The following is a 26,409-nucleotide window of genomic DNA, read 5'->3' on the forward strand; positions in this document are numbered from 1 at the left end:
TCATGCAATATAAATATATATGATGGGCACTATTTTTTTTTCTGGTAAAGAAGTAATACTGAATAAAAGGTTATACTCTACTTAATTTTTAAATTTATTTATTACCTAGTGGCTATTAATTTGGGAGTGTTGGTGTGGGTGGGGCAGAATAGGCAGACAAATATGGGTAGACCCGCCCGGATGACATCATCAGGTCGGGTTCTACATTCTTTTGTGGGCCTTGGACCTGTCACTTTCAGGTCCATAATGAAAGCCCACTGGCTGCCTCCCCCACCTTCCTTCCTTCCTTCTCTTTTTCGCCCATATAAGCTCCCTCCTTCCTCCTCTGCCTCTCCCTCTTCTCTTTGCATCCGTCTTAACACAATCATCCTCTTCCCTTCTCTCTGTCACGAGACTCTCAAAAAATGAAACCAAAGGACAGATTCTTCGATAAAGGTATCAGTTTTTAATCCATCTTCCATATATATATATAATATCATTCCTCTTCTTCTTCTTCTTCACTTTTATACATATCTACAAGTTCAGTGACATTTATATAAGCGTAATCCGTGTTTCCTCTTTGATCAGCATGCTAAAGCTTGTACTGAGATGACGATGACGATGATCTTATATTGCAGGTCCCTGTAAGGGCTCCTTCACCATGCATGTGTCTGGCTCTTTGAGAATTGTGAGCAATTGCCATGGCCAGAAGGAACCTTTCCTTGGAGCTGAAGCTGATGATGATGATGATGCTTCCTCTGGAATGTTACTTGTGGACGATAGTCCATTGTTCTTCTGATCCGGTGCTATCCTACCTGAGCTTTTAAATTACTCACTATAGGGTCTCTTCTTCATCTAAGTTCTACCCCCCATTTTTCCCGTCTTCTTCTGTCATTTGTGTTTCTTATTTGAGTCTTCTTGACCTTGTAAGACCTTTTCTTGACCTTGTAAGACCCCATGTGGGGTCTGTGGTCTTTGTTCTCACTTCTGTGAAAGACTCTATATCAGAATCTGCTGATATAGTGTTTGATCCCTCTGTTTCCCTTTTTCCGCCCAACTCATCTTCTCCTTCCTTGTCTATCCCTCCTGAGCTGTTTCAGTTTTCGGCCAAGCATGCAACAATTCCTATTAATATGACATGACACCAAAAAAAAAAAAAACTACAAAGGAAAAGCCCTTGAAACCCCTCAAAAAGGGCTTCTTGAAATGTGCCAGCAATGCAGATGAAGCTTGACTTGAAGTAGACTTTAGGGGCTGGTTTTTGCTTTTATGATTGTGGTAAGAGGAAGCCCAGATCGAGAGTAATAATAGTTAAAGAAAGATGGGGATGTTGTGTGAGAGTTGAAAAGCCAAGTGCGTATCAAGTTATTCTGTTAAGGCAATCAATTTTCGCTTTTGTATCATAGTGTGTGCAGAATGTTTATGCTGTTTCTGCTGCTGCTGCTTCTGCTGTAGTTGCAGGCATCTCAGTTTCGTTGTTTTATATGTTGTTTGGCTAAGAAAGTGTCTACATATTCTCTTTGATCTCTGCCCTTTAATTTAATTCTCTCTCTCTCTCTCGTGACTGCTCTCTTTCTGTACACATATCCACTGTATTATTGGAGCCCCCCCTCTCTCTCTCTGACCTTATATATATCGGCCCCAAATATTTCACAAGAAAAGTAAATATATAAACACATACGGTTCATGTATATATGAGGATTGAGAAATAAAGCTGAAGAAACTCTGAGAGGAAAAAACAAAAACCCGGAATAAGGGAGAGAAAGGAAGAGGAGGAGGATGAGATAATTCTGTGATATTTCCCTGTCTTATATATTGATTTTGGCTTTCCTTGTTTTATACAAAAGACAATTAAGGAATAAGTCATGATGAAACTGTATTTGGATTTTGCTTCTCTGTGGTCCTAAACCCATCTCTCTTTACATGCTTCCTCAAGTTTTTTCTGCAAAAAACTCCAGCCTGCATCTATATAGAATTCTTCTTCTTCACTCAAAGGGCAACTCAAAATCAAGTATTATTGTTCAAAAAGACTCTGTGTGCGTGCGTGTGTGTGTGTGTGTGTGTGTGTATGTGTCGGCATCAAAAAACAAAAGAAGGATGGAGAAAGGTTGTTTGGTTTTCAACAAAGCATGAAATGTGAATAATAATAGTTCATAGTTTTTCTCAATCAGTGATCTACAAATGGTAGCCCTACTTATGGAGATGACATGTGCAGAGACAATGATCTTTCTCTCTGTTACTGCTCCATTTTCTCAAATGGGTTGCCTATGATTCTGTGTAAAAACAAAAAAAAACAAAAAACATTAACTTCAACATTATTCGATTACATCAACATAACAACAACTACTTCTTCCAACCTTGCTTTTTTGCCGTCGCCGCAACTTCTCATAGGTGTCCATTTAACTCAAATAATAACAGTAAAAAACACATTCTTTAACTCTTTCTCTTATAATCATCTTTCAAACGTGGTCTTGCAAGTTTGAAATAAACAAACTTATTAAAAGCTCGGATATAGCTTGCTTTTTGTGGGATTGAAATCTTTCGGCTCTTGCCATTGTATTTGACTGAGTAGTACACTTTGTACTCAAAAGCAAAGAAAAAAAGGGGTTCAAAGTGGTCACAGTTTTCAGACTAATTTGCCCCAAACGATGCAAAACTTTGGATCTTTGGTCATATCTTGTGGAACAGATTAAAGAAATTTAATTTAGAGATGAACTTTGATGAAGCTCATTGGAGGGCCTGCACTGCAAAATAGCATGCAGAGAACAGTGTGATTTGTGCGTTAATATGATGTTGCTATAAAGAGAAGGGCCAAATGTGAAGTTATATAATTAGATGTAATTATGAGATGGAGAAAAGTTATCTATATATTCTCCCGGTCCTAAATACAAAAAAAAAAAAAATCTTATATTTAGGACTAGAGGAGTATATTTTTTGAGGTTCCTCAAAATGACTTGATGCACAAAATAATGATCATGATGCCTAAAATTGGAACCTTGAAAAGCTACCTGCCTTTAACTTGTGTGTGACTCAATCATTATTCATCCTTTTTTTCCCTATGAGTGAAAAAAGAAAAAGTTATTGCTAATTATCATTAAAAAAATTTTCAAAAAATATGTAAAAAAATTTACAGCATTATATAATTAAAGGTTTTTGCAAAATCAATAGAGAAAGCTAGTGTTTCTTTTTGGTTGAGGGTTGGAAAGAGGGGAGATTAAAGTTAAATAGGGAAAGAATATGATGAAATGAAATGCATGGAAATTGGCAAAGAGATGAAGGAGGTACAACCAACATGGGGGCCCACCAGAGTCAATGCTTTTTCCATCTTTAGGTTACATGCGAACATGGCTCTTTCATTGCCATTGGGGACCCCCTGCCCTCTCTTCTATTCTTATTCTTTTAACATTTCATTCATTTTCACTGCTATTTAGCTTTTTTTTAAAAAAAAATATGGACAATTTAACCATCTTTCCCATGCAGAAGAGGACCACACATCCAAGGTGAAACTAGGTTAAATATTGAAAGGTTTTAGCTAAATAGGTCTGAACTATAATTAAGATTTAAAAGTTGAGGCTGAATTTGAGTCTGAGCCGAATCTGTATATGTTTTTCTGTTATCTCTAGTCCTACTTCTCTCTCTCATGTTGCCTTTCATAATTAGAGTAATGTTGTTTACAAAATATTTATAATTTATAAAGTTGAAATTCATAACTTTAGTATATGACAAATAATAACAATTAACAAAGGCTATTTCTACTTAGTCTTGTGCCTGCTGCAACAGTTCAAGCTTTGTATTATTCGCTTCCAATACCCTTCCCTTTAACAATGACACATCAATAATGCCCTCACCACTCCTTGTCAAGATGCTTCTTCTTTTCGTGGGATTATTCCCATTCTCATTGGGCCCACCCCAAAACAGTAGTATGCTGCCTCATCCCACACAGGCTTCAGACTTTGCATTATTATTATCATGCACTTCCTTCTTTTATGATTTTCTTTTCTTCTTATTTTGACATTTTCATATGCGCCACAAGAATTTCTAAGGTTAGAAAACAAATACGCAAACAGAAACATTTATATATAATCTTAAAAAGAATAATATTTGAATAAAAACAAATCTCTTATCATTAAAAAATAATTAAGAATTTTCCTTTCTATTCCCATCTTTTGTTGTTTACTGATCTTTGGGATGTAGGGAATGGTTCAAATCTGATAAGCAGAATGTGCAGGCTGCTCTCCTTTCTCTTTTGTTTTTCCTTGTTCTTTTACACTTTCTCTTCACTAACAAAAGGAAAAAAAAGAAAGAAAAGAAAACAGATTGCAAAAAGAAAAAAAACAATTTTTCTATTGGTGTAATCGGGCCCAGAAAGTTTCAAACTTTGCCCTTTTTGGGCCCAAAGAAAGGCCGCTCTATTTTAGGCTTGGGCTTTTCTACCTAGAAACTAGATTTGCAGCATTGGGCTATGCCCCATGGATCGTGGGCCTTCATTTCCCACTCAGCTATCTAGTTATGCCGGGACAATAACAGTAGTTTCAGTTTTTGCTACAACGTTACTAGATATTTAACAATATTATAGAACATCAGTCTATATATGTACATGTGTGATGTTATGATATTGAAAAAGCTCATATTTAGTGCAATAACAAGAGATTAATCAGTTGGATGACAGTACCTTGAATTTATTAGAGTCTAAGCTTTACTTGTGAGATAGACTCCTTCCAATAATACTCTTCCCCCCCCCCTCTCTCAAGAATTTGAAAGGCATAGGATCACTGGAAGGTGTGTGTCTGTCTGTCTCTCTCTCTATATATATACACACACATTTCTATAAAAAAATTTAGATGAGTTAGGTCTAGAGGCTTACCAAGATTAGGGTATATTTTCAAGCTCAAAGAGTATTTATAGAGATACTTATATATCACCTACCAACAAAATCCTCATATCGACAATAAGATTTGAATTCACGACTTTGTAGGTTATAAACTGACTTCTTGCCTATTGACCAACTTTTGTTGGTCACCGGAAGACGTAAATGCATAATGTTTTGAATCCGCTTTGGCAATTGGCAATAGTACACCCGATTTGTAAATGTTTGACGTTTGCCTAACGACTTACTACTGTTATCACTTTATTACTCCTATTATCTATTCTGGATTATTCCATATCTACCCCTCTCCAATGCTTCACGTTATTTAAAAAAAAAAATGCACTTCATTGAAATAAATGTTAAAAAAAAATCCACATAACATGTTGGTATATATGTGTGGGTAGCGAGCGTGCATGAGAAGCACTTGTCTGGTCCATGGAACAGTTAAGAGATATGAAAATGAGTGACGATGGATGCGACCCCCACATTAATAATGCAAGTGAGAAGCATGTCCATGTCGTGTCTATCACAAATGAATTAACTACTCCTTCCTCTCCTTTTTCCTGCTGTATCTTTTTTCATTATTTGTGATTATATGTTGATGTGGATGCATGTTCATAGAATATTTGACATAGTTAATGACACCATCCATGTTGACAAAAATTGATGTTGATGTTTTTGTATCAAGAAACAAAAAATTGGACTGAACTTGCTGGTTTAACAGGAAAACCAGTGAACCGGGGCCAGTGGTCTTGTGTGATTTAGACATTGAACTGGTATCGAACCAATCAAATCTAGTGTAAACTGGTTTGAATGATATGTTTTTATTGGTCCTATTTTCTTATTCAGCTCCTAACATTTTAGTCACTGTGAATTTAAATGAATTTTAATGAAATTTTTGGTATCAATGATTATTAATTTTAATTATTGATGAATCATAAAGATTAAAATTCTCAATGTTCTTATACTTTGTTATTATTACAATCAAATTATTATTGTAATAATTTCTTGTATTTTGTTATTAGTGATTATTGATGATGTTGTATTTTGTTATTTTCAACTAAATTACATTATTTTAATATGATCGGTTTGATCTCGAATTAACTTTGATCCAACCAACTAATCCTTAAACTACTGTCTCAATCGGTTTAGTATCCAGTCAGTTTTCTTTTTGGCTTATTTTTTACGGGTCTTATGCCCTCATCAAATACCTAACTCTCCCTTGATCTTATTTTTAAATTTCCTCTTTTTCTGTTGAATTATTGTTGATTATTAATATTACGCGTCTGACTACAATCCTTTTGATCTTATTATAAGACAACCTATTCCAATCATTACTCTCTCCATATTTATTATATTAGTCACTTTGTGAAGAGTTATCATTATCATAGTTCAAAATATAAGTGTCCTATGTAACCAAATATATATATTTATATATTTATATAAGTGTCCTATCGCGCAGTGCTTGAATTCCATCAAATGATTTGATTTTTTTCACAAATATCCATCCCCAACCCATGGGAGAGATTACAGAACAGATTAAGGATAATAACATTTATGTGGGAAGGTAAATCATTTAATTAGGGGTAAATCTAGAAACAAAAATAATTATAATTTAGAACAATTATTATTACTTTTCAACTTAAGTTATTGTTTACGCTTGTAAATTGTCTTTTCCGACCACTAATATTGCATGCTATATATATGAGATTTATGAAGAATTAATTGCAATATTTATAATTTTATACCTTTATTTTTTAATTCTTATTGAATTTTTTATTTTATTTTTCAGTCTCTTCGAGAATTAATTTTAAATGTCAGAAAAATACGTTCGCAAAAAGGTTATAAAAATAATATAATGTTATAAAAAAAGAAGAAATAGGAAAAAAATTATACAGAGGAAGAGATGATTAACAAAATATAGTATTTCTCATTCCATTCAAGAGTATCCAGTACATTATACATGGCCTCTATTTATAGGCACAGCTTTACATCTTTGATAGAATCTATAGATTACATAATAATATGAGATAATTATAGAATATAGAGATAATAGGAGATATAGGAGATAATGGGAGATATATAGACATCCACAAAAATATTATTATATTCATAACACATAATTTTAAGAAGTTCAAATTATTATCTATTCTCTTGTGTGTCGAAAGATGAAAAGAATATTCAAGAGAAATTGTTTTATTTAGTTCGAATTCATTGAATCACTGTTGTTCAATCTTGATCCGACAAAAATAGTAATTTCTTTTTATATTGCACTAAAAAATGAGCTCGTCAAAATATCACAGTCGCATTATATAATATCAAAAAATTGCTTCCATTATCAGATTATGCCGTTTAATTCTGTTTTGTTAATTAGTCTATACTAGAGTGCATTATTTATGTGTCTTCAAGTAGCTGAAAAAAGGTATGAGTATTATAAAAAGAAAAAATTAGGAAATATTATGATGAAACTCATTTCAAATAATCTATGGGTCCTTCTTTTCTTTGGAGTACTGCACAATATATATATATATATATATAAATATATAAATGGGATTGATGTACGTATACGTGTGTGTGTGGGATTTTTATTTGGTTGTGTTATTATCATGTTTCGCAACAAATTCAAAAAGGCATGTCCATGCCAAGACACTGTGGGCCTGAATTTCCTGCTCATTTTAAGGATGAATAAGTGGTGTTCGTTTTGAAGTGAAATTTAAACTGTTCAATTTTTTTTTTCAATAACAAATTATCAGGCTCCCAATTATTTCAGATTTTAGTTTAATAGTCTCGATCATGAGAAGCCCTCAGTCATACAAATATATTGTGAAACATTCCTTTTCTTTTGGCACATAAAACATAATGCAAAAAATATTTTATAACTAAAAATATTCATGTGTGTGTAAATTTAAGTATTAAAAAATTTTATATGATATACAGATTTCACCTATTATTTCATTTGGATTTATCTAGTTCCAGAATATTGAGATAAAACGTAACGGACGGAAATCACACTCAACTTAAAGTTATTAATCTGTTAAAATGAGTCCACTTTAATTTGTCAATGTGATTAAAGATAATGTATAGAATTTAAAAAATAAAACCATCAGTTCTTTTAATATATCCACTAATAACAAGCAAATACTACATTCGGTTCTAATTATAAGACCTTATTTATAGTCTGCATATAAGATTTTATAATTAGAACCAGAGGTAGTATTTTTCCTGTCTAATCTGTGTATATTACTATCCCAGTTCATAATATAAGGGTTAGTTGACTAATTTGATTAGATTAATAAAATTAGTTAAGTTAGTTATTTGTAATAAAAAGTATTGTCTTTCTAAAATATCTTTGTTAATTAAGTATATTGTCTATAACTACCATTGTTATGATAATACATTGAGAAAAATAAATAAATATGAGAGATAAAATGAATTGGGATTTTATATTTATGATCAAAATAAAAATCAAATGAACTCTTATATTAAAAACAAAATATAATATTATTTTAGCATAATCTATCATTGACGGACCAAAACTAACTAAAACCTACACAGAACAGGAGAGGAATGTCTCCACTAACTCCTCTCTCCATTTCCTTTCCACTTAATATTTTTATCATTAGATTAAACTTTAATGGCTAAGATTTATTTTATAAGGATATTATTAAAATATTAAATATTAAATAATAAAAACGAGTCTCTCTACGAAATTTCCATCTGTCGTAAAATAAAAAATCATTCCCTCTCCTTTTTTGGTTCACTGAAAAGAAACATCAATGGATGGGTTTCAATTTTTAAGTTTGATTAATACTCTGAAAAGTCATGATGAGAGAGAGTTGAGAATTGACCAATGATTACATGGTTATGAAAACTGAAAAGGGTACATTTATTTCTTCAATTTTATTTAAGCTTTTAGTTTAGTCTTTTAATTTTAAAAATATTTTAATTTTCTGATGCTGACATCGTTAATTGTAAATAATATTTTTTCCAATTATTATTGTGAAGAATTAAAAATATTTTATGAGCATTTAAAATTTTAATGTTCATATGTTTTATTAATAAAACTAATCATTAATGTTAGGGCCAGAAGACTCGCAAAAATTTATAAAATTAAGAAATGAAAAAAAAATTGTGCGGAGTTAAAGGAAAATACACTTGTACCTATATTTATTATTTAAAGTCTGAACAAAGGCAGAACTAAGTATCATTTTCAATCCATTACATATAATTTCATAAATAATTATAATATTTGTTATTAATTATAATATGTAAATAGAAAAATAACGGTGAAACTGATCATTAACCATCATAAATTTTAGGAATTCCTTTCTTGTTTGGATTTGTAGATGAATGAACAAAACAACTTAATTTACTTGCTAATTAAGAGGGAATGTGTTTTGCTTTGGCGATGGGGGTGATAAATCCACCATCCTCTTCGCTCACTACTATTATTAGTACTAATATAAATATTAAATGTGATGCTTTAATTTGATTTTGTAATTCTAAGAATGTTTGGCTTGATAAATGCACTCTTTATGAAGTTAACGTGTATAGTACTCCCTTTGTCCGTAGATATATTACCCAATTATTGTAAACAATAGTCCCCTTTTAACACCTTATTCAAAATTTTAGGACGTTTTAAATCATCTTTCCATATAAATGGTTTTATCACCATAAAATTAAAAAAAAAAGGAGTAGATTTAGAAGGAGAAAATATTTTAGACAAAAATCAGTTTTCTAATCTCTGTAAATTTTAATAACTGAGTACTTATGTTTTGGGGGGCCGGGGGGGAGAGAGAGAGAGGTTAATATTTCTCTTTGGTAACAAAAATATAAGAACAAGAAGAAGGAGGCGAGAAGCAAGAAAACAGAAAGAGTGAATGGTGAGAGAGGCAGAGAGGTTGGTGGTGGACAATTATTGAAGAATATAATAATGACAAGGGGCATGTTGGTGTATAATGTAACATTAATAATTGAATCCCCAAACAGTACTCGTAAAAAACACCACTGTTCATTTATTTATGATATATCTAGCTAATTAATTACACGTTTTTTTAAGTACAATAATTATCTCAACATTGAAATATATAGTTAATCATGTTGTTTATAACCTGTAAAATGTAACAATGTAGCTTAATTTGTAAGGTTTTGTTTGTTTGTAATTTCAACAGGAAGTCATGCATGTATTAATGTAGATGTTCTCACAATAATGTGCGTGTGATATGATATGGTTGGCAATTTCTTGGATTACTCCCCCTTTGCCTCTTTTTATAAGATCTAAATTTTTAAATCCCCTCGTCCTTTTTATAATAATTATTTTAGGGTTGCATACGTATTAAATGCAATTTTATCAATTTTACTTCTAATTAATTGTTTTCATGCATTTTTCTATTTTTTTCCTCCTTATTACCCTATGTCATTTGCTTACTTATAAATAAAGGAGTCTTTTGAGGAAAAAAACTATATATATTTTTTACATATTTATTATTTTAAATTAATTTTAATAGTTCTATATATTAAACCAAATAATTCAATTATTGGGATCTTTACATATTTATCGGTGCTTGATGACGTGTAATAATTGTGTAATCTTTTTTTTTTAAAAAATGCCTTATAATATAAGAGTTACAGAATATATATATATATATATATAGTCTCTTTTATAAATTTTCCTAACATGCATATGCCCGACCAGACGTGACGGTATAACTAGAGTATTCTTAAACCACTTTGAGTGAATATTAAGGTTAAAATCCCCTCAATAAGTATGTTTTTCGGAATTCAAATTGTATTTTTTTTTTACAGGTGAGACCACCTACTATCTCAAACAACAGCTTGTTGGTAACATGATTTTTAATTTTAATACAATTGCATGCAAGAGAAATCTGTACTAAAATACGTTGTCCCTCCCCCCCCACTGCTGCGGTTCCGACTCATGGAATGAATTTAATTGCACGAAATTGAACCTAAGCATAATAATTACTTAAATTAGAACTCTTTTGGCCCGAAAAAATTTTAAAAAAGAAAACTCTGAATATTTTTGTTTTTGTTTTTTATATTTATATTACGGTGTTTGTATATGTATTTTTACCATTAATTATCTGAGTTTCTGTGGTCGAGAAACAAAAAACATTTAACATGTGTGAGCCAGTGAAATGCAGCAGTGGGTTGGGGGACCAACCATATAACACACACAGAGTGGAATGGAAAGCCATGAATGAAAGAATATTGAAGAACGTCAACATTCTTATCGATCTTATCAGTTTGTGCATTCTAGTTTTTGAACAAAAGAATTAAATTTCAGTCTCAATTTTTATTTCATCATAATTTATTATAATCTTTATGAATGGGTTTGAATTTACAACCTCACTCTCACAAGGCAGGTGTTTGATAGCGGTTGAGCTACAGGTTTAGGGGGTGTTTGGGAAACCCCAAACCATGGTTTCAGAAGCACTTTTCCGCAAAACGAGGTAATCTCCTCCACATATTTACTTCGTAATCCGTAAAAGCACTTCTGAAACCATGATTTGGTTTCTATCCAAACACCCCCTTAGAGTTTGAAGCCGCCAATATATCATATATTGCCCAAACCCTAGTGCATAATACCGTACGAATCCCAAAAGTTAGGCTAATTAAGACAAAAAATACAAAAAGGAAAAAAAAAAGTGAAACGGAAGTTCTCATTTCCCAAACAAGGACTCCTTTTTCTGTACCCCCAGTTTGTACTCGATAATAGATCGATAAAAACACTTAAGTAAATTATTTTTTATATATATTTTTATTATTAATAAGATTAGTTTGGTTATATCTATTTATTTTTTAGAAAATGGCATTTATTCAGAAAGGATGCTCTTTTTCTTCCTTAGAGAGTTGGGTTTGCGTCACTCTCATCAAGTTAATGAGCCTCTCCAAGCTAAGCGATTATATGTGGAGAATATTTTCATTAGACTGCCTCGTCCTATATTTATGACATGAGAGTTTACTTTATTATCATTTTTACGTTACATGTAATTAAACTAACTGTAATTTAAACAAATTTAAAGAAAATTCATGAAAGACTTATTCTATTTTTTTCATTTAAATATTTCTGGGGTGTTGTTAAATAAAAGAAAGCTTCGGAATGCTTATAATTTCTTGGGAAATATTTTCAGTACAAAAATAACCATAAAAAGGCAGCATCATACAAAAATTAATTATTGAACTGTATCTATTAATTCTCTTTGTTATTTCATGGATCCATCACGCGAAAACACAGTACTCTCTGCTGGTTTTCAGATATAAAGCCCATTGATTCCTCACCAACTTGTTCTTCAATATCCAACTAATAAGGGCTCCATCTATCTCCTCCTTTTTCTGCAGACACCGAGAGAGAGAGAGAGAGAGGAGAGGAGAGAGAGATTCAATGGTGATGGCATCTGCAAACCCGGCGGTTTTAGAGCTTCCGAGTGTGGACCTGTCGGCGGAGAGGTGGGCGGTGTCGGAGCAGATAGTGAAAGCGAGCCAAGAGTACGGCTTCTTCAAGGTGGTGAAGCATGGTGTGCCGGAGCACATCATCACCACCATGGAAGAAGAAGCCTTCGCCTTCTTCGCCAAACCGGTGGCTCAGAAGCATGCCGTCGCCGGCTACGGCTCCAACACCATCGGCTTAAGCGGAGACGTCGGCTGCCTCGACTACCTTCTCCTCAACGCTTCTCCTTCTTCCTCATCTTTCTCCCAGCTAACCCCCCCAAGCTTCAGGTTTATATATATACACACTTTCTACTTTCCTTCCTCTCCATAATCCACTCATATTAGTTTCATTTATTGCATGCTTGGTGTGTCTATATATATATATATATATATATATATAATATGATTTTCCCTCCCCTTTCTCTCTTACTGCGAAAAGATTCAGAAAGTTTTGAAAGTAATCAGACCATTCAACCACAAACCATCGTAGGCTGGTTTAATTAGTTTTGTTCACTTCCTTCCGGGTATGAGGAATAATATCTTTCAATTATGAAGATATATATAGCTGTGGTATATATATTGCTGGCAAAAAATAAAGCTGTGGTGTGTGTGTGTGTGTGTGTCTATACATATGGAAATAAACAGCAATGATAGCCACCATTTTTTAAAAATATACTTTGCCTGTTAATTCTTGGGACCTATAAGGTATAATAAACTGTTAATCTTTTCCATCTGTCTGCTGATGTATTGTTAGTTTTATATTATTCCTATGTTAAGATTTTGCTTATCTGTTGCTGTGATATTTTGGGACGTCAAATTTCTTTATCCAAAATTTTTAAATTTTTTTAACGTTATTCAAAAATGTGTTTTTTATTTTTGAAATACATAATTTGTATAGATTTCTTTATTCTCATTATAATATGTATTATAAAGTGATTAATTTAAGTTTGCATGGCATTGGTGCAAGTTTATTTTGGGGGAAGAACATCAAATTTTCTATTGGAATACTATTATTCCCTGTTGGTAAGAAATTTATATTTAGTTACGCTGGGCGGCCATTTTATGTCAAGATCATAACAACCAATAAATAAAAAAAACCTTAATTATAAATACTTTAATATAATTGATATATTGAGCTTACAGAATTTTTCTTTTTCCAAAAATTTGGTTTGGCGTGAAAGTTGAAATAATATTTTTGTGCTCAAATAATCATTTGTTTATCTATAAAAAAACAATTAAAATATAATTTAATAATAGATAGTACTTCTCTAATATATAAAACCAATTTTATACTTCATCAAAAAAAATCAATTTTATAATATAAATTATATTATAAAATAGATTTTATATTTAAAATCTGAGTATAACGCAATTTGTTGGGGGAAAACCAATTCTGATGGCACATGGGGACTACAGAGGGAAAAAAATGTCCTAGAAGGTGAGATAGTATTTGTCAGAAACATGTTACCTCCTTTTACTCTTTTCTTTGAATGACATATATGTCATGTCAGCCTTCCTTAAAAAATCCGCACCCATGCCAAGTCATTCATGATTTGAGTTTATTAAACTTTATTTTTTAAAAGCCCCTTCTTTTTTTTTTACTTATTATTATAATATTTCCAATTAATCCTTGTCAGTTAGCTTTTATCGTGATCTATTTTTTTTAATGATTAAGAAGCATTATATAATCAAAATTTTCAAATACATTAGTGTCAAAAATTCATATAAATTTCAGAAAAAAGAAAAAAGAATAAAATATGAGAGGTAAAGAGTGGGGGTTCATTTCAAGTACCTTTTGAATTGAAACGACTGATAGAATGACGTGTCATGGATACATTAACAACGTCCCATCAAATCAAACATGAAAATCCAAAAAGTTAATAAATCATTGTTACTAGAATAATATCTTCCCTGATTTTATTACTGGCAGCCTTAGCTCGCAAAGCCTATCCACTTTCAGCAAGTGAAGTAGTTGCTTTTAACCGTTAGCTTTTGTCACGTGTAACTGTAATATGCAATAATTATCTGCAATGTACCATCCCATAAGAATGGAACTCAATTTTTTAAATATTGCTGTACACCATGTGATCAGGAAGTTGACAATGTAATGTCAAATCAACCAACTACTTACTTTTTATCAGGAAAAGAATTAATGTACACTTCATACAAGTAATTTGCCATCTAAAAATTTTAGAGTTCTTGAGTTGATAATAGTTACGTTCTCTTGTCATTTCCAGTATAATTGCTCATGCGGATTGAGCAATAATTTTCCTTTTGCATTAATAATTTAACAACAACTGTTTACTTTACTCCCAGTCAAAATAACATGCAAGTCTCTGAAGTATCTTTTGCTTTGACCGTACAGTACAAACTGAGAATCTATGATGTTGAATTCTGAAGCAACAGAGTACTAATAAATTAATTAATTATTGGAATCAAAGTGGGGGTGGGGCAAATTTTTGAAGTGTGGGAGGAGGAAAGGAAAGGCATGTGAATTGAGCATGAAATGTGTGTACAATGATGACAGGTGTAGTGTGAGTGAATACGTAGGAGCAGTGAGGGAGCTGGCATGTGAGATATTGGAGCTAATGGCAGAGGGTCTGGGGGTCCCCGATACTATGGCTTTCAGCAACCTCCTCAGACACCATGAAAGTGACTCTCTCCTCAGGCTCAATCACTACCCTCCTCTCCTTCTCAAGGACATCAATGTTGCCTTTGGCGAGCATTCTGACCCTCAGATCTTGAGCCTCCTCAGATCCAACGATGTTGCTGGCCTCCAGATCTCCCTCCCCAATGGCCTCTGGTTCCCCGTTTCCCCTGACCCCTCTGCTTTCTTTGTTAATGTTGGTGATGCTTTACAGGTATCTATCTCTACCTCATATCCACCAGTAATCATGTCCATGCATAGCAATATCCAAGACTGTACTAGGTTTTTCTTCTTATTTTGTGTAACTATGGGTCCCATCCTAAGGCCCAAATAAAGCAAGAATAGTCGGCTGCAAGACAGGTGAAATGAAGTGGGTATCACTGCTATTAGATTGTTGCCTTCTGAGTTCAGCTTTACTGCGTAGGTCCACACACCATTTCAGATTCCAGAACCAGTCAGATCAATGTATATCACCAACAAACTGAATATAATAGTGTTTTACTTAAGCACAAAAAGATTGGAGTTTGCTTAAACAGTGTAGTTTGCTCAAGAAAGCGGAATAAAAAGCATTGTGTTTGTGACAGTATACGCTCTGAGACGGACCATTATTATTATTGATGGAGCTGATGTGTGGTTTTGTTCATGTGAAGGTGATGACAAATGGCAGATTTGTAAGTGTAAGGCATAGGGCTATGACAAACTCACACAAGTCCAGAATGTCAATGGCATTTTTTGGGGCTCCACCTCTAAATGCCTGCATAGCTGCTCTCCCGGAGATGGTTACCGCCCAGAGGCCATCGCTTTACAGACCTTTCACCTGGGCCGAATACAAGCAAGCTGCTTACTCTCTCAGGCTTGGTGATCACAGGATTAACCATTTCAGGATGTGAGCACAAGTAGACCAGTAGCAGGCATTCTTCTGGCCCACCCCCACCAATCAATGTGAAAAACTTGCTTCCTGCGCATGCTGAGAGCAAGTCAGCCCCAGAAAGGAGGAAAAAGTTGAGCGGAGTGGGAGACAACTCGATAACAATGGGAAAAAGTTGATTACAATGGTGCCAAATGAAGTTAGCACTTTTGTAGCTCACTCATCAATGAGAATTTGTCTAGTTGTTACAATTTTTGTAGTTTCTTCCAGGATTTACAAGGCCGGTAGTACAATGACAGACAGTAAAAGAGAACAAAGAGCTATTATTGATCAAACACGAAAGAACTAGCCGGGTTACTCTTTATATCCGGCTCACTGAAAAAACATACTGAAATGCAAACAAGATGTTACCAACCCAACATGCAATTTCTGGCCATCCTAGAACTGTGAGGTCAATTATAAAAGAACATGCAGACGTGTCATATCTAAGTTTGACTAAACATGCACCTCATTTATACGGCTTTTAACAATTGACTAAATTTATTCCTCTTTTTTATTAATCAAACCCTTTTAAAGCTTTTCTGATGGTACAAAAAAGAAACTTATACAATGAGCTGCTGTCACTAAACGGTATAGCAGCTCAGATTAAATTGGAGGACGGTATTTTCCATTATATAAAATGGAGTTTCTTGAGAATCAATTCTGCTATTGAATGACGTCACCTTCAAATGATTGCTTTAATCTAAATAGTGATTTCATTGCATGCCCATGTAAGCCACTGAACCACCGGAGCCTGAAAGAAGAGGGTTGAAACTTTGAGATGCTCCTCTTTCAAACAAGAATTTGTGGCCTTGCAGCAAAACGCGAACACTTCCTTCTAGCAGCTTTGCTAAGCATGCAGATACAAGACTGAAGAAGTTCATCATCCTCCTTCCAAAACAACAAGGATGCCTTCTCTGGATTCTGTAAGAGCATCTTTGAGGTAAGGAAACCAGCAATAGTCCATGTCTGCATCAGCCGGGACTGCTTGCCAATAAACCTTCCTTTTCGGGTATCATAATACTCTGGCCATTTATCCATGGAAAGCCTTTTCCCTGCCAAGTTAACAGCCTTCTCCGCCAAATCAGGCCTTTCCATCTTGATGCAGGCTAAAGTGAACTGAAATTTATAACGTACTAATTGTCATGTCCTCCAATCATGGATAAAATTTAAGTATGTCGACAAATCAATTATCTCATAGATCATTTGTTCTGAACAAATATCAAACTTACCTGCCACAGAAGGGTTGGCCAAGATCCACCATTATGGTATGACCAAGGCCTGCAAGCAATTTCACCAGTAATTCAGTATTTGCACGTGACTTCATCAGAGGGAAAGAATGCACCCAGCGAATTAAAGAATAACCTAAACCAAATAAAGAAAACCAAAGAAGCTTACGTGTTCTTCGGGTCACTACCAGTGATTATGCGCCATTCCTCACGCTCTAGCGCAGGATAACAAATCTTAAAAGGCATTTGACCGACAAGGTCATCCCATTTGGCCTCCACTAAATTCAATATTCCCTGGTTCTGATTTGTGGTGCCTAGAGAAGAAACAATGGACCAAAGGTTTCCCAGTGTGAAAAACCTAAAATCCATATGAGCAGGTTGCAAATTGCCAATGAAGTAGCCACCTTCCTCAGAGATCCAGTCTACTAGCCAAGAAGGAATTTGCTCAGGATAGATGTTAAATTTGTTAACAGCATCGGTAGAATATTCTTCAGTCTTATAACGATAAATTTCATTAATCTTCTTCTTATCGACCCAATAATACTCCCTCATGTGGAAGGAGAGTGCCCTCAGGCGATTACTAATGGCAGCAGCAAGATTCTTGGTTGCATCAGTGACTGTCAGTATCTCACGAGAACAAAGTAAGGCTGAGTAAAATAATGCCTGTAAAATAGAAATTCAAGACCACCAGAAGAGAAACTTTTAAGCAAGGGAGCAGTATTCAGACTGGCAAGATTTATTAATTTTCAGATAGGAAAATGGGGGATAGAGTCTAATCAATGATGTAACGTGGTAGATTGCTACATGGAATTTCAGGTGGCTACTATCTTTAATTATCATTCCTAGTATTTTTCCAGGCTAATAATGCAACCGCACAGCATTATAAATTATCCCATTTCAATGTAATAGACAGGTAGCTAAGTTTAATTCTTTTCTACGCATTGAAAGTGCACGCCCCATTCAAAGCTAATTCTAAAATGATGATGCAGTAACCTTCAGATAAGCAATAACAATCATTTTCACCATGAGTTAGTCAGAATGCTCACATCTAAACATTCCAATCTAGCGTTAATGTACTAATAGAGAATCTAGTTTTCTTGAATGAATTTTAGAAATTGTTCGGTGTATCTTAAAAAGAATAGTTTTTTTCCTTTTGTTTAACCATCTTTGTGTGCAATGAGCATCATAAGGCCTTCCAGAGAACTCAGAAAAGCTCAGAAAACCAGGGTTTGTCCTCAGATTTTGTCATAAAGATGGGCTTCAGGGGCCAACTATAAAATGAATCAGGGCTCGTTTCAGTAAATCACTAGCTCATCATCAATGTTCATCTCAAGTACACAACGCGATATAGAAATAACAAGATTAGCTTAGAACACTCTTAGCTTACTTGGATCTCAAGAGGATGACCATGAATCCCCATCCGTCTATCAATCATGCAGGAACCGTCAGTAACCAAAAGAGAAGGAAACATATCGAAACCATCAGTTAGGCAGAGTTTGAGAATCAGCCTTATTCCTGTCTGGACGTCCACTCTCTCTTGCAAAGCATAGTCACCAGTGAGCTTCCCATAGGCTCTCAACAAGATAATCCACCATAATCCTGTCAGCAAGATATTCAAGATAGGGCTTTAATATTTGAGGCGTGATATTGGATTATAAATTTGTAATATAAACAGGAGATAGGCAAGGAGGTCTTACAAACGTAAAATCAATGAAACAATTTTCATGCTTTACCACAATATTAATAATATTGTACTTGTCAATAAGAATATCAAAGCCCAATGATTGTGCAGCAACATTCCATGCAGCAAAACCATAATGTCTGAGCTTCCACGGTGAAATTCAACATACCAGAATCAACAGGTGCAACGCGGCCAATAGCTGATTCACCAAAATCAGGATCCAGAACTTCCTCGAATGCTTCATTGCTTCCATCAAGGGGCACAGTCCTAACTTTGAAACTTGCTGGCATTAAACCTTGCCCTGGGCTGTAGCAGTCGACAGTCCTCTCCCAACTCTGGCAAATGTAAACAATTGTTTTTTAATTCAATTGTTAAATAAGGCGAGGTCATCAAGAGCCAATTACTGAAGTTCCATAAAAGAATAATCGACCACCATTATTGACACAACCTCTAACAACACTCCCTCTGCGCCATTCTTCCATCACTTATTAACTAATTGCACTTTAAACAATGTCATTAACTAAATGCAATTTAAACAGTCAAGACAATGAGATTTTACTCATGAGAATTCAAAATGAGAAAATAAGGAATGTTAATAAGACATCGAAAGGCCCCCTTTTGGCTCATCCTTTATGCAGAAGCTGAAATAAGCCCCTAACATTCATTAAGCAACAGACTGCCTAAAAATTTGTCAACTTGCAGGAAAGCTAAACTGCACAATCTTAACAGTTGGAAAACTATATACGCAGCAATTCTTACCGGATGAGGCTTGCTTACTAAAAGCATAATGCTTAGAGATACTTTTGCATTCAACAGAAGAAACACCATATAAAAGTACAAACCGATGAAGCTATTATGAAAACAAAATACCTGCAACTGTAATGTGTGAAGTAGAAAATTCCTGACAATCTCCCCTTCGCCATTGAGGAGAAAGGCAAGTGCTGATGGAACAAAATCACGGATAAAGACTTGATCATAATTTAGTGGCTGTTTGTCAGCAGGGTCATTAGCTGCAACGGTCCCAATTGGATTCCCACAGTATGTAACAACCGCACCTCGAAGCAGCTTCCAAGCATCCTTTTCAATCTCAGTCACCTCCCTTTCAACCTTATTCAAACCCTTCAGATTATCTATATTTACATGCGAACCATTAATTGTTTCTGCAGAGACTTGTTCCAATTTGTTTTGATCAGTCTCAATTCTTTCAATCACAAAGGGCTTCACATTTAATCCACCTTGAATGTGAACTTTCTCAAAGTTTTTCTCATTAACACGAGAATCAACTGATGTAGAATGATTTCTAACATAGGAATATAAGCTCAGTATCGATGAAATTCTCCTGCTAACCCCTATATGGACACCGCCGGGAGCACTAAAAAGTCTAGATTGATTCCTATCTGAACGAGAAATGTTAAAATTTCTCCAATTCGTATTGATCACTCGGGTATACCACGCAATTTCAGCATTCCTAGTATGGTATCTACGGTGATGTATTGAATTGGGATGTAACTTGGACAAGATGTCCTTGACTGAATTATCGAGCTCGTTCGGAGAAAATGCAAAAATTGATGAGCTTTTATATCTTCTTAGGATTCTATTACAAGGCTTCATTGTAGAGATTCCAACTCAGCTCCCAATATCAATATGTATGATCAACTAACTAAAGCAAAGAAGGAGAAATGGTTCTGGAGAACTGAGAATTAAGACTTCATCTATCAACTAGAGAAGAAATCGGTATCCGGCAATTATATGATCAAAAAAGGGGAAATGAGAGTGGAAAGGGAAATCCAGAAGGATTTAGCTTGACTTACAATTCGGATAAAAGGAAGTGAAGGACTCTGAGGATAGCAGAAATGAGAAGGGAAGCTCAAGCTGCACACAAAAGAGAAGATTTGCACTTGGCAGTTTCTTGTTGGCGGAAGACAGAGAAGCATCCTGAACCAACCAGAATGTGGTGACGAGCCAGTTGGTCATGATCATGAAGAATATTTTCTTCCAATTTTTACATTTTAGTTCCGCCTTATTATTGTCATTGTCATTATTAATTCATTAACTGAAATAAAATTTATTTTGTATTCATGTTTTTCTTATTACTAGATATTTTCCAGTTCCCACGCGATACAATATAATAATTTCAAAATTTTAAATATTATAAAAATATTTCAGAATTAAAAAATTATTGTGCGTACCTCATGAAATGAGTAAAAAAAAAAAGCTTAAAAAATTAACTAAAAAAAGTTGTGTTAAATCTTAGAATATGTACAGCATTCAGGCCATTTTTTTTTTTTTGGGTTTGCAATTAATTCACTGCATGCAAACTGGGGAAAAAAAAAAATCTTTGTATTGATTACGTTACATTATTTGCCTATCAATGCACTTTTTCCGTGAAATGGGACCTTCTGTATTTATTTGTATAAATCATTATATAAATAAAAATTAGAAAGAAAAATGCCGTCATTTTAGTATTTATTAATACGATTGTTGCTTTGTTTCATTTTGCCAATAGATTTCCACTTTTTACTTTGTGTTGTTCTGTTTTAAAAATAATTTTTCGTGTAATCTTTGCTCAAATTCATGCAATTTCCACGTGGTTAATTTTCATGCAATTTTTCTGTATTTTCACTACAATACTTATTTAATTTTAGGGCAATTCTTGTGAATCTTTTGTGTAAGTTCATGAAGTTGATATGAGTTTTTTTGGGGTCAAAATTTGATATTAGTTTAAATACGTTTGTTAATTTTGAATAGAGAAGTAGAAACATTATTACTAAGTTGATTTAACTTAAATTATTCTTAGAAGTATAAATAATAAATTGTCACAGTCTTTAAAATAAAATGCGAAAAAAATATAAAAAGAATATCTCACCCACCAGTAACCAAAATTCCTAAATCTATTCTCCTGCTCTGCCCCTCTCAACCCATTTTATCAAATTATAATGCCTTTAACTCCTCTGTTTTGTTAAAAGCAACTATTCTATACATGAAAGCAACAAGTTGAATTGTAATTACAAACTCATGCCTCCATCTGTCCTTTTAAAAACGAATTGTTCAACATCAATAACTAATCTCAAAAGCTCAAATCAGTACAATACATGGCAAATGCTCAGCTAATTTGCATAAAAATCAAATATAAATTTATCTATCATCATAAACTTGTAACAACACATCGCACTATGGGTTCAGTAGTCAAAGAGTTGGACACTCTTACCAAACAGAAAAGGTTCAATTTTGGAGATTGTCGTGGCACTTAGGGAGGCATACTCGCAGCTAAGTGAAGCGGGAATACTACTAAGGTTAGGATTAACAGGATGTATGCACATCCCTGTTTGGGCTAGTTCCTATAGATCATGAGTTAGTTCTCCCTATCCTTGGCTTGTGGGTGAGTCCAATCTCTTGCCGAAAACTTTTGTACCACGGAAAAAAAAAATTTGTAACATTTTTTTTTTTGGGAAACAACTAATAGTAAGAAGCCACTGCATAATATGTCTGCACTATGGTGAGTATAAGAAGCACAATTGCTGCAATTACAGAGATAATGGCCCATGGATTTGTAAAGTAGTCCTGTTTTAAAGTTGCCTTCCATTTATGCCAGGGCACTCTATAGTAATCATTGAGCTCCTTACACAGATCTGAGAAGTAGAAATTGAATCTGATCAGAGTCATTCCGGGAGATAGCTTATTGATAGCAGAAGACACCTCTTCATTACCTGCTAACTTTGACTCAATAATCCCATTCTGAGCAAGCAATTCCACATCCTCAGGCGTGTCGATAAGGCGATGCAGGATGAAGACATAGTCATTCACATAGTTATCTTTCAAGTGGTAATGTTCATATGCAATGAGATTCCTCAGAAAGTTCTCCATAGCATCATTTATTCTCAAGCGTGGAATCTCCAAGGTTCCATCTTTGAACTGTATGTCAAAAAGATTCCTACTTTGCTTCACCTTGAACTTCACTCCTGCTTGGTGCAACTGTGTCGCAGTAGGTAAAGTTAGAGACTTTAGTTTACTTTTGTGTGGCATTTCTTGTGGCAAGTGACAAATTCTGGCGAAGTCAACAAAGTGTTGTATTTCGGATTGGCCTACTTTTTCCATGGCATTGAAGGCATCAACATCCTTCAGATACATTCTCGTTTTGAAGAACTCGTACGTTAGCTTGATTGCTGAATGCCTGTGATCATTCCTGATGGGAATGGATGATCCAGTGAGTGAAAGAAGGTCCTCAATGATGAAGAAAGGAACTTGATTTTCAAGTAAAAGCATGTCATTCTTAATGAACTTTAGCTTCCATGGTCTACCAAAAAAATGATCATGTCGATTATTCTGAACCTTGTAATCATCAGAACTAATACTATTTCTCAAGAACACTTCAACAATGAAAGCTGCATCGATTAGAATGATCTCAATGAACTTATCACTATCAAACTCAATGGGATCTGCATAACAATTTCGCAACTTCACTTCTTTTCTCCTCAACAGTTCAACACAGTCATCTAAGCTTACTTGAATCCGTGAGAGAAAGTCATTCAAGAATCTCATTTTATGTTGTTCCATATCTTTGAGCTTTTCGTTGTTGTGATGGAGAGGACCAATAGAAATAACTTGAGGAGTGAAGGATTTTTCATTGCCTTCACGTAGTTCTGCAGGAACTCGATATATGCAGCATTCAGGTGACAGAGGAGGCAGCTTCTCCAATTTGTCTTCCAAACGTTTTGCAAGTGAATTTGATAACACTTTTTCATCGATACTGATATGGTTGAATCCTTCTTTTCTATCATTTACCTCCTCCATATTGTCTTATGTTTGAATTTTGAAACACAGATTGCAAGTCGTGTGTTTGATCACTACAAACATATTTAGGCAAACACAGAATCATGAATTGATAGAATTTCTTCACAGGTGTGAGAGTCAAAGGTAAATATATGCATGTGTTTGCAAGGATTAATAGAAATATGACACATCAGAAGCAAAATCGAAGGACAGGAATCATATATATGGTCTAAAACAGAGGAAAAGTTAAGAAAAGGTGAAGAGTTTACCTTTTTGAGCGAACCAGAAATGATGAAATGGTCTTCCATTTTCTTCTGATGGAGCTGGCTTCCCCAATATAATTTGGTAATGGCCGAAGAAGACAGAGGTCTTCCTTGAATCTTTCATTATAAACCTTTTCTTTTCTCCTAGGCAGACGCCAACGATGTAATTTGCAAGTTGCCAATAGGCCACCAAGAAGTCAATGGTGGCTGCTACCTAGCCCCTCCGTTTTTTTTTTTTGACCTACTTTTCGTTCAGCTTTGGAAAGTTCGCACCAGAAGTTCGACCAGGAATACACACATGTAATACTCCTCTGATCCTATTTATAGTATAGAAAGAGAAGACATTTTTATAAATGTATAATTTTACCCCACATTTATTATTGTGTTGACTATATTTACATAAAGTATAATGTACATTAAATAGAGATAAAATTAAAAAGTTGTTGAATTTTAAATAAAAGTTAATGAAATTTAAAGTTTTCGTTGGTTTTTATGAAGCATGTTAAAAATTACTTATAAATAGGACTAGAGGAGTCTATCTAGTCCTTAATATAAGAACTAGTTGACTAATTTGAGTAGACTAAGATAATTAAGTTATTTATTTGTAATAAATAGATGTTATCTTTCCTAAAACACTCTTACTAATTAAGTGCATTAGTTATAATTATCATTTGATGAAACCTTTAATATGTGCAACCACTACAACGATAATTTTAAAAAAAGATAAATATGAGAGTCAAAGTGGATTAAAATATTATATTTAGGGTTAAAATAAAAGTCAAACTAGTTCTTATATTAAGAATTTGAAATAGTACCTTCGTTCATTAATATAAGACCCATTACAAAGAGATCATGTATTTTTTTTTTGGTGATACAAGGAGCGGGCTCGAACCCGCACGAACACACCCAAACACACACACAAACACCACTCGGCCAAGAGGCCAGTGGTAGAGATCATGTATTTATTGACATGGGAATATATATATAATATCTCATGTCTTTTTATGAGACTCATTTGACTAATTTGAAAAAATTAAAAAAGTTAAATAAATTAATTTAAAATATTATATTTATCATTTGTTTTTCAAACTAATTTGTTTGATTTATAAATTGATATATAATCTAATAATATATATAATTATTTCAAAGAGATCATGTTTAAATTAGTCAATTTAATCTTATATTAAAAACTAGAGATAGTGCATATATTTGGGGCAAACGGAAGTCCATTAATGTTTTTCCTCTCTCCCGGAAAATATGAGGGTGAACAAGTCCAAATTACAAAGAGAGGGCGTGAAGGTGAAGCCCAACAGAATCATTATTGACAAGAAAAGGAGGGCATCAGATGTGGCCCCAAGAAGTGGGGAGCGAGGTTAAAATTTATGATTGCATACAAATGACAAAAATACTCGCAAGCAATAATTTTTTTTAGAAAAATTAATTATTAATATAAATAAATTAATTTACTAATAATTTCCTTAAGGAACTTGTAATAAATAAAAATGTTCATTAATCTTTCTCTATTATTTGCAAGCCAAAATTAATAAATTTATAATTTATCTAATATATTTTTCAGAACAAAATTTTTAAGAGATCCATTATTAATAATAACTTAATTTCAATCAATGGGGGTTGGATGTAATAGAAGGGGTTAGTTCCTCAAAATAAACTAATGTTTGAATTTCTGCTAGAAGAAGTGTCCATATTTATTGTCTGATAGTACCTCGAACATGAATATTTGTGCCTAACCAAAAAAAAAAGAGAGAAAAATGACTACAAAATTATGTTGTCATTTACTTTTCAAATATTATCAATTTTAGTAAACAAACTTGATTTAGAATTTAAAATTCAAAGACTTTTTTTGGGATTCTTCAAAAAAAAAAAAAGGTATGCCCTTCTTTTTATTTACCAACTTTTTAAGGCCGTTCTAGGTGCCATACCTACCCCTATGTTTGCTTTTCCTACAAAAGCCTAATAATTTAAAAGATTATTTTGTTTTACATCTGGTACCTTATTATAATAAAAACTAAGATATATTTTGACTCGCTCAATCTGAACATGAGCCATTCATACTATAAGTTTGAGCATTTTATATGCTCACCTAATCTAAATTGGTAATTAAAACTCACACATCATATCAAATTATTAAGAAGTATTATATATAATTGTACTATATTTTAACAACTTTGTTCTCTTCAACAACCCTAGATATGACTCCGATTGAAAGTATTTTTGCTCAGAAGAGAGAATATTTTTTTTTCCCTCATTAGTGGAATGCGATGAGTTTGCACTAGCTTCTTGTTGTATCCGATCATAACAAAAGATCCAATAGAGATCTCGTATGTCTTCACAAAACACCAACTTCCTAATACAATTTTTAATCTTTTAAATTTGTTTTTATTTTAATTTTGATCTCTCAAGTCTCAAACTATAGGTTTTAATTCTTCAAGTTTCTTTTTATTTAAAAATTAGTCTTTATAATTCAATAAAGACAAAAACTATTTTGGCCCCCAAAAAGACTAAAATTTATGTGGTTTGAAATTTGAGGTATCAAAATCAAAATGACAGCAAATTTAAAATACTAAGAATTACATTAAGGGCAACCGTTATATCCAGT

At 33.6% G+C, this 26,409-nt stretch overlaps 3 protein-coding genes and 1 long non-coding RNA gene across 6 annotated transcripts; 2 read left to right on the plus strand and 2 right to left on the minus strand.

Moving 5' to 3' along the window:
* The first annotated feature begins 339 nt into the window (after window positions 1-339).
* Window positions 340-1,517, plus strand: LOC114718834 (uncharacterized). Its single transcript, XR_003737856.1, has 2 exons — window positions 340-435; window positions 618-1,517. It is a non-coding gene; the product is annotated as an uncharacterized LOC114718834 (long non-coding RNA).
* Window positions 1,518-12,248: 10,731 nt separating this feature from the next.
* Window positions 12,249-15,896, plus strand: LOC114718828 (gibberellin 2-beta-dioxygenase 2-like). The gene is made up of 3 exons (XM_028904269.1): window positions 12,249-12,583; window positions 14,823-15,156; window positions 15,593-15,896. The coding sequence occupies exons 1-3, from the start codon at window positions 12,249-12,251 to the stop codon at window positions 15,830-15,832; spliced, it is 909 nt and encodes a 302-aa protein (XP_028760102.1). The 3' UTR covers window positions 15,833-15,896.
* Window positions 15,820-20,572, minus strand: LOC114718823 (alkaline/neutral invertase A, mitochondrial). 2 transcript variants are annotated; one of them, XR_003737854.1, is made up of 7 exons: window positions 19,630-20,572; window positions 18,929-19,094; window positions 18,466-18,677; window positions 17,248-17,741; window positions 17,082-17,130; window positions 16,533-16,968; window positions 15,820-15,900 (listed from the first exon to the last, which is right to left on the minus strand). XR_003737854.1 is itself a non-coding variant. In XM_028904265.1 (6 exons), exons 1-6 carry the CDS (start codon window positions 20,368-20,370, stop codon window positions 16,642-16,644), a joined length of 1,989 nt encoding a protein of 662 aa, XP_028760098.1. In that variant the 5' UTR covers window positions 20,371-20,572; the 3' UTR covers window positions 16,341-16,641. The 2 variants fall into 2 exon arrangements, 1 of the variants encoding a protein (XP_028760098.1); XM_028904265.1 differs by lacking the exon at window positions 15,820-15,900 and having other exon boundaries at window positions 16,341-16,968.
* A 1,298-nt stretch (window positions 20,573-21,870) lies between these two features.
* LOC114718824 (UPF0481 protein At3g47200-like) lies at window positions 21,871-23,878 on the minus strand. 2 transcript variants are annotated; one of them, XM_028904267.1, is made up of 3 exons: window positions 23,799-23,878; window positions 22,467-23,603; window positions 21,871-22,388 (listed from the first exon to the last, which is right to left on the minus strand). In XM_028904267.1, exons 2-3 carry the CDS (start codon window positions 23,548-23,550, stop codon window positions 22,216-22,218), a joined length of 1,257 nt encoding a protein of 418 aa, XP_028760100.1. In that variant the 5' UTR covers window positions 23,551-23,603; window positions 23,799-23,878; the 3' UTR covers window positions 21,871-22,215. The 2 variants fall into 2 exon arrangements, with proteins under 2 accessions (XP_028760100.1, XP_028760099.1); XM_028904266.1 differs by having other exon boundaries at window positions 21,871-23,603.
* Between the last annotated feature and the right edge of the window lie 2,531 nt (window positions 23,879-26,409).

Source organism: Neltuma alba, unplaced genomic scaffold, assembly GCF_004799145.2.
Source record: "Neltuma alba isolate B1F8T4 unplaced genomic scaffold, ASM479914v2 tig00011872_pilon, whole genome shotgun sequence".
Classification (NCBI taxonomy): Eukaryota; Viridiplantae; Streptophyta; class Magnoliopsida; order Fabales; family Fabaceae; genus Neltuma; species Neltuma alba.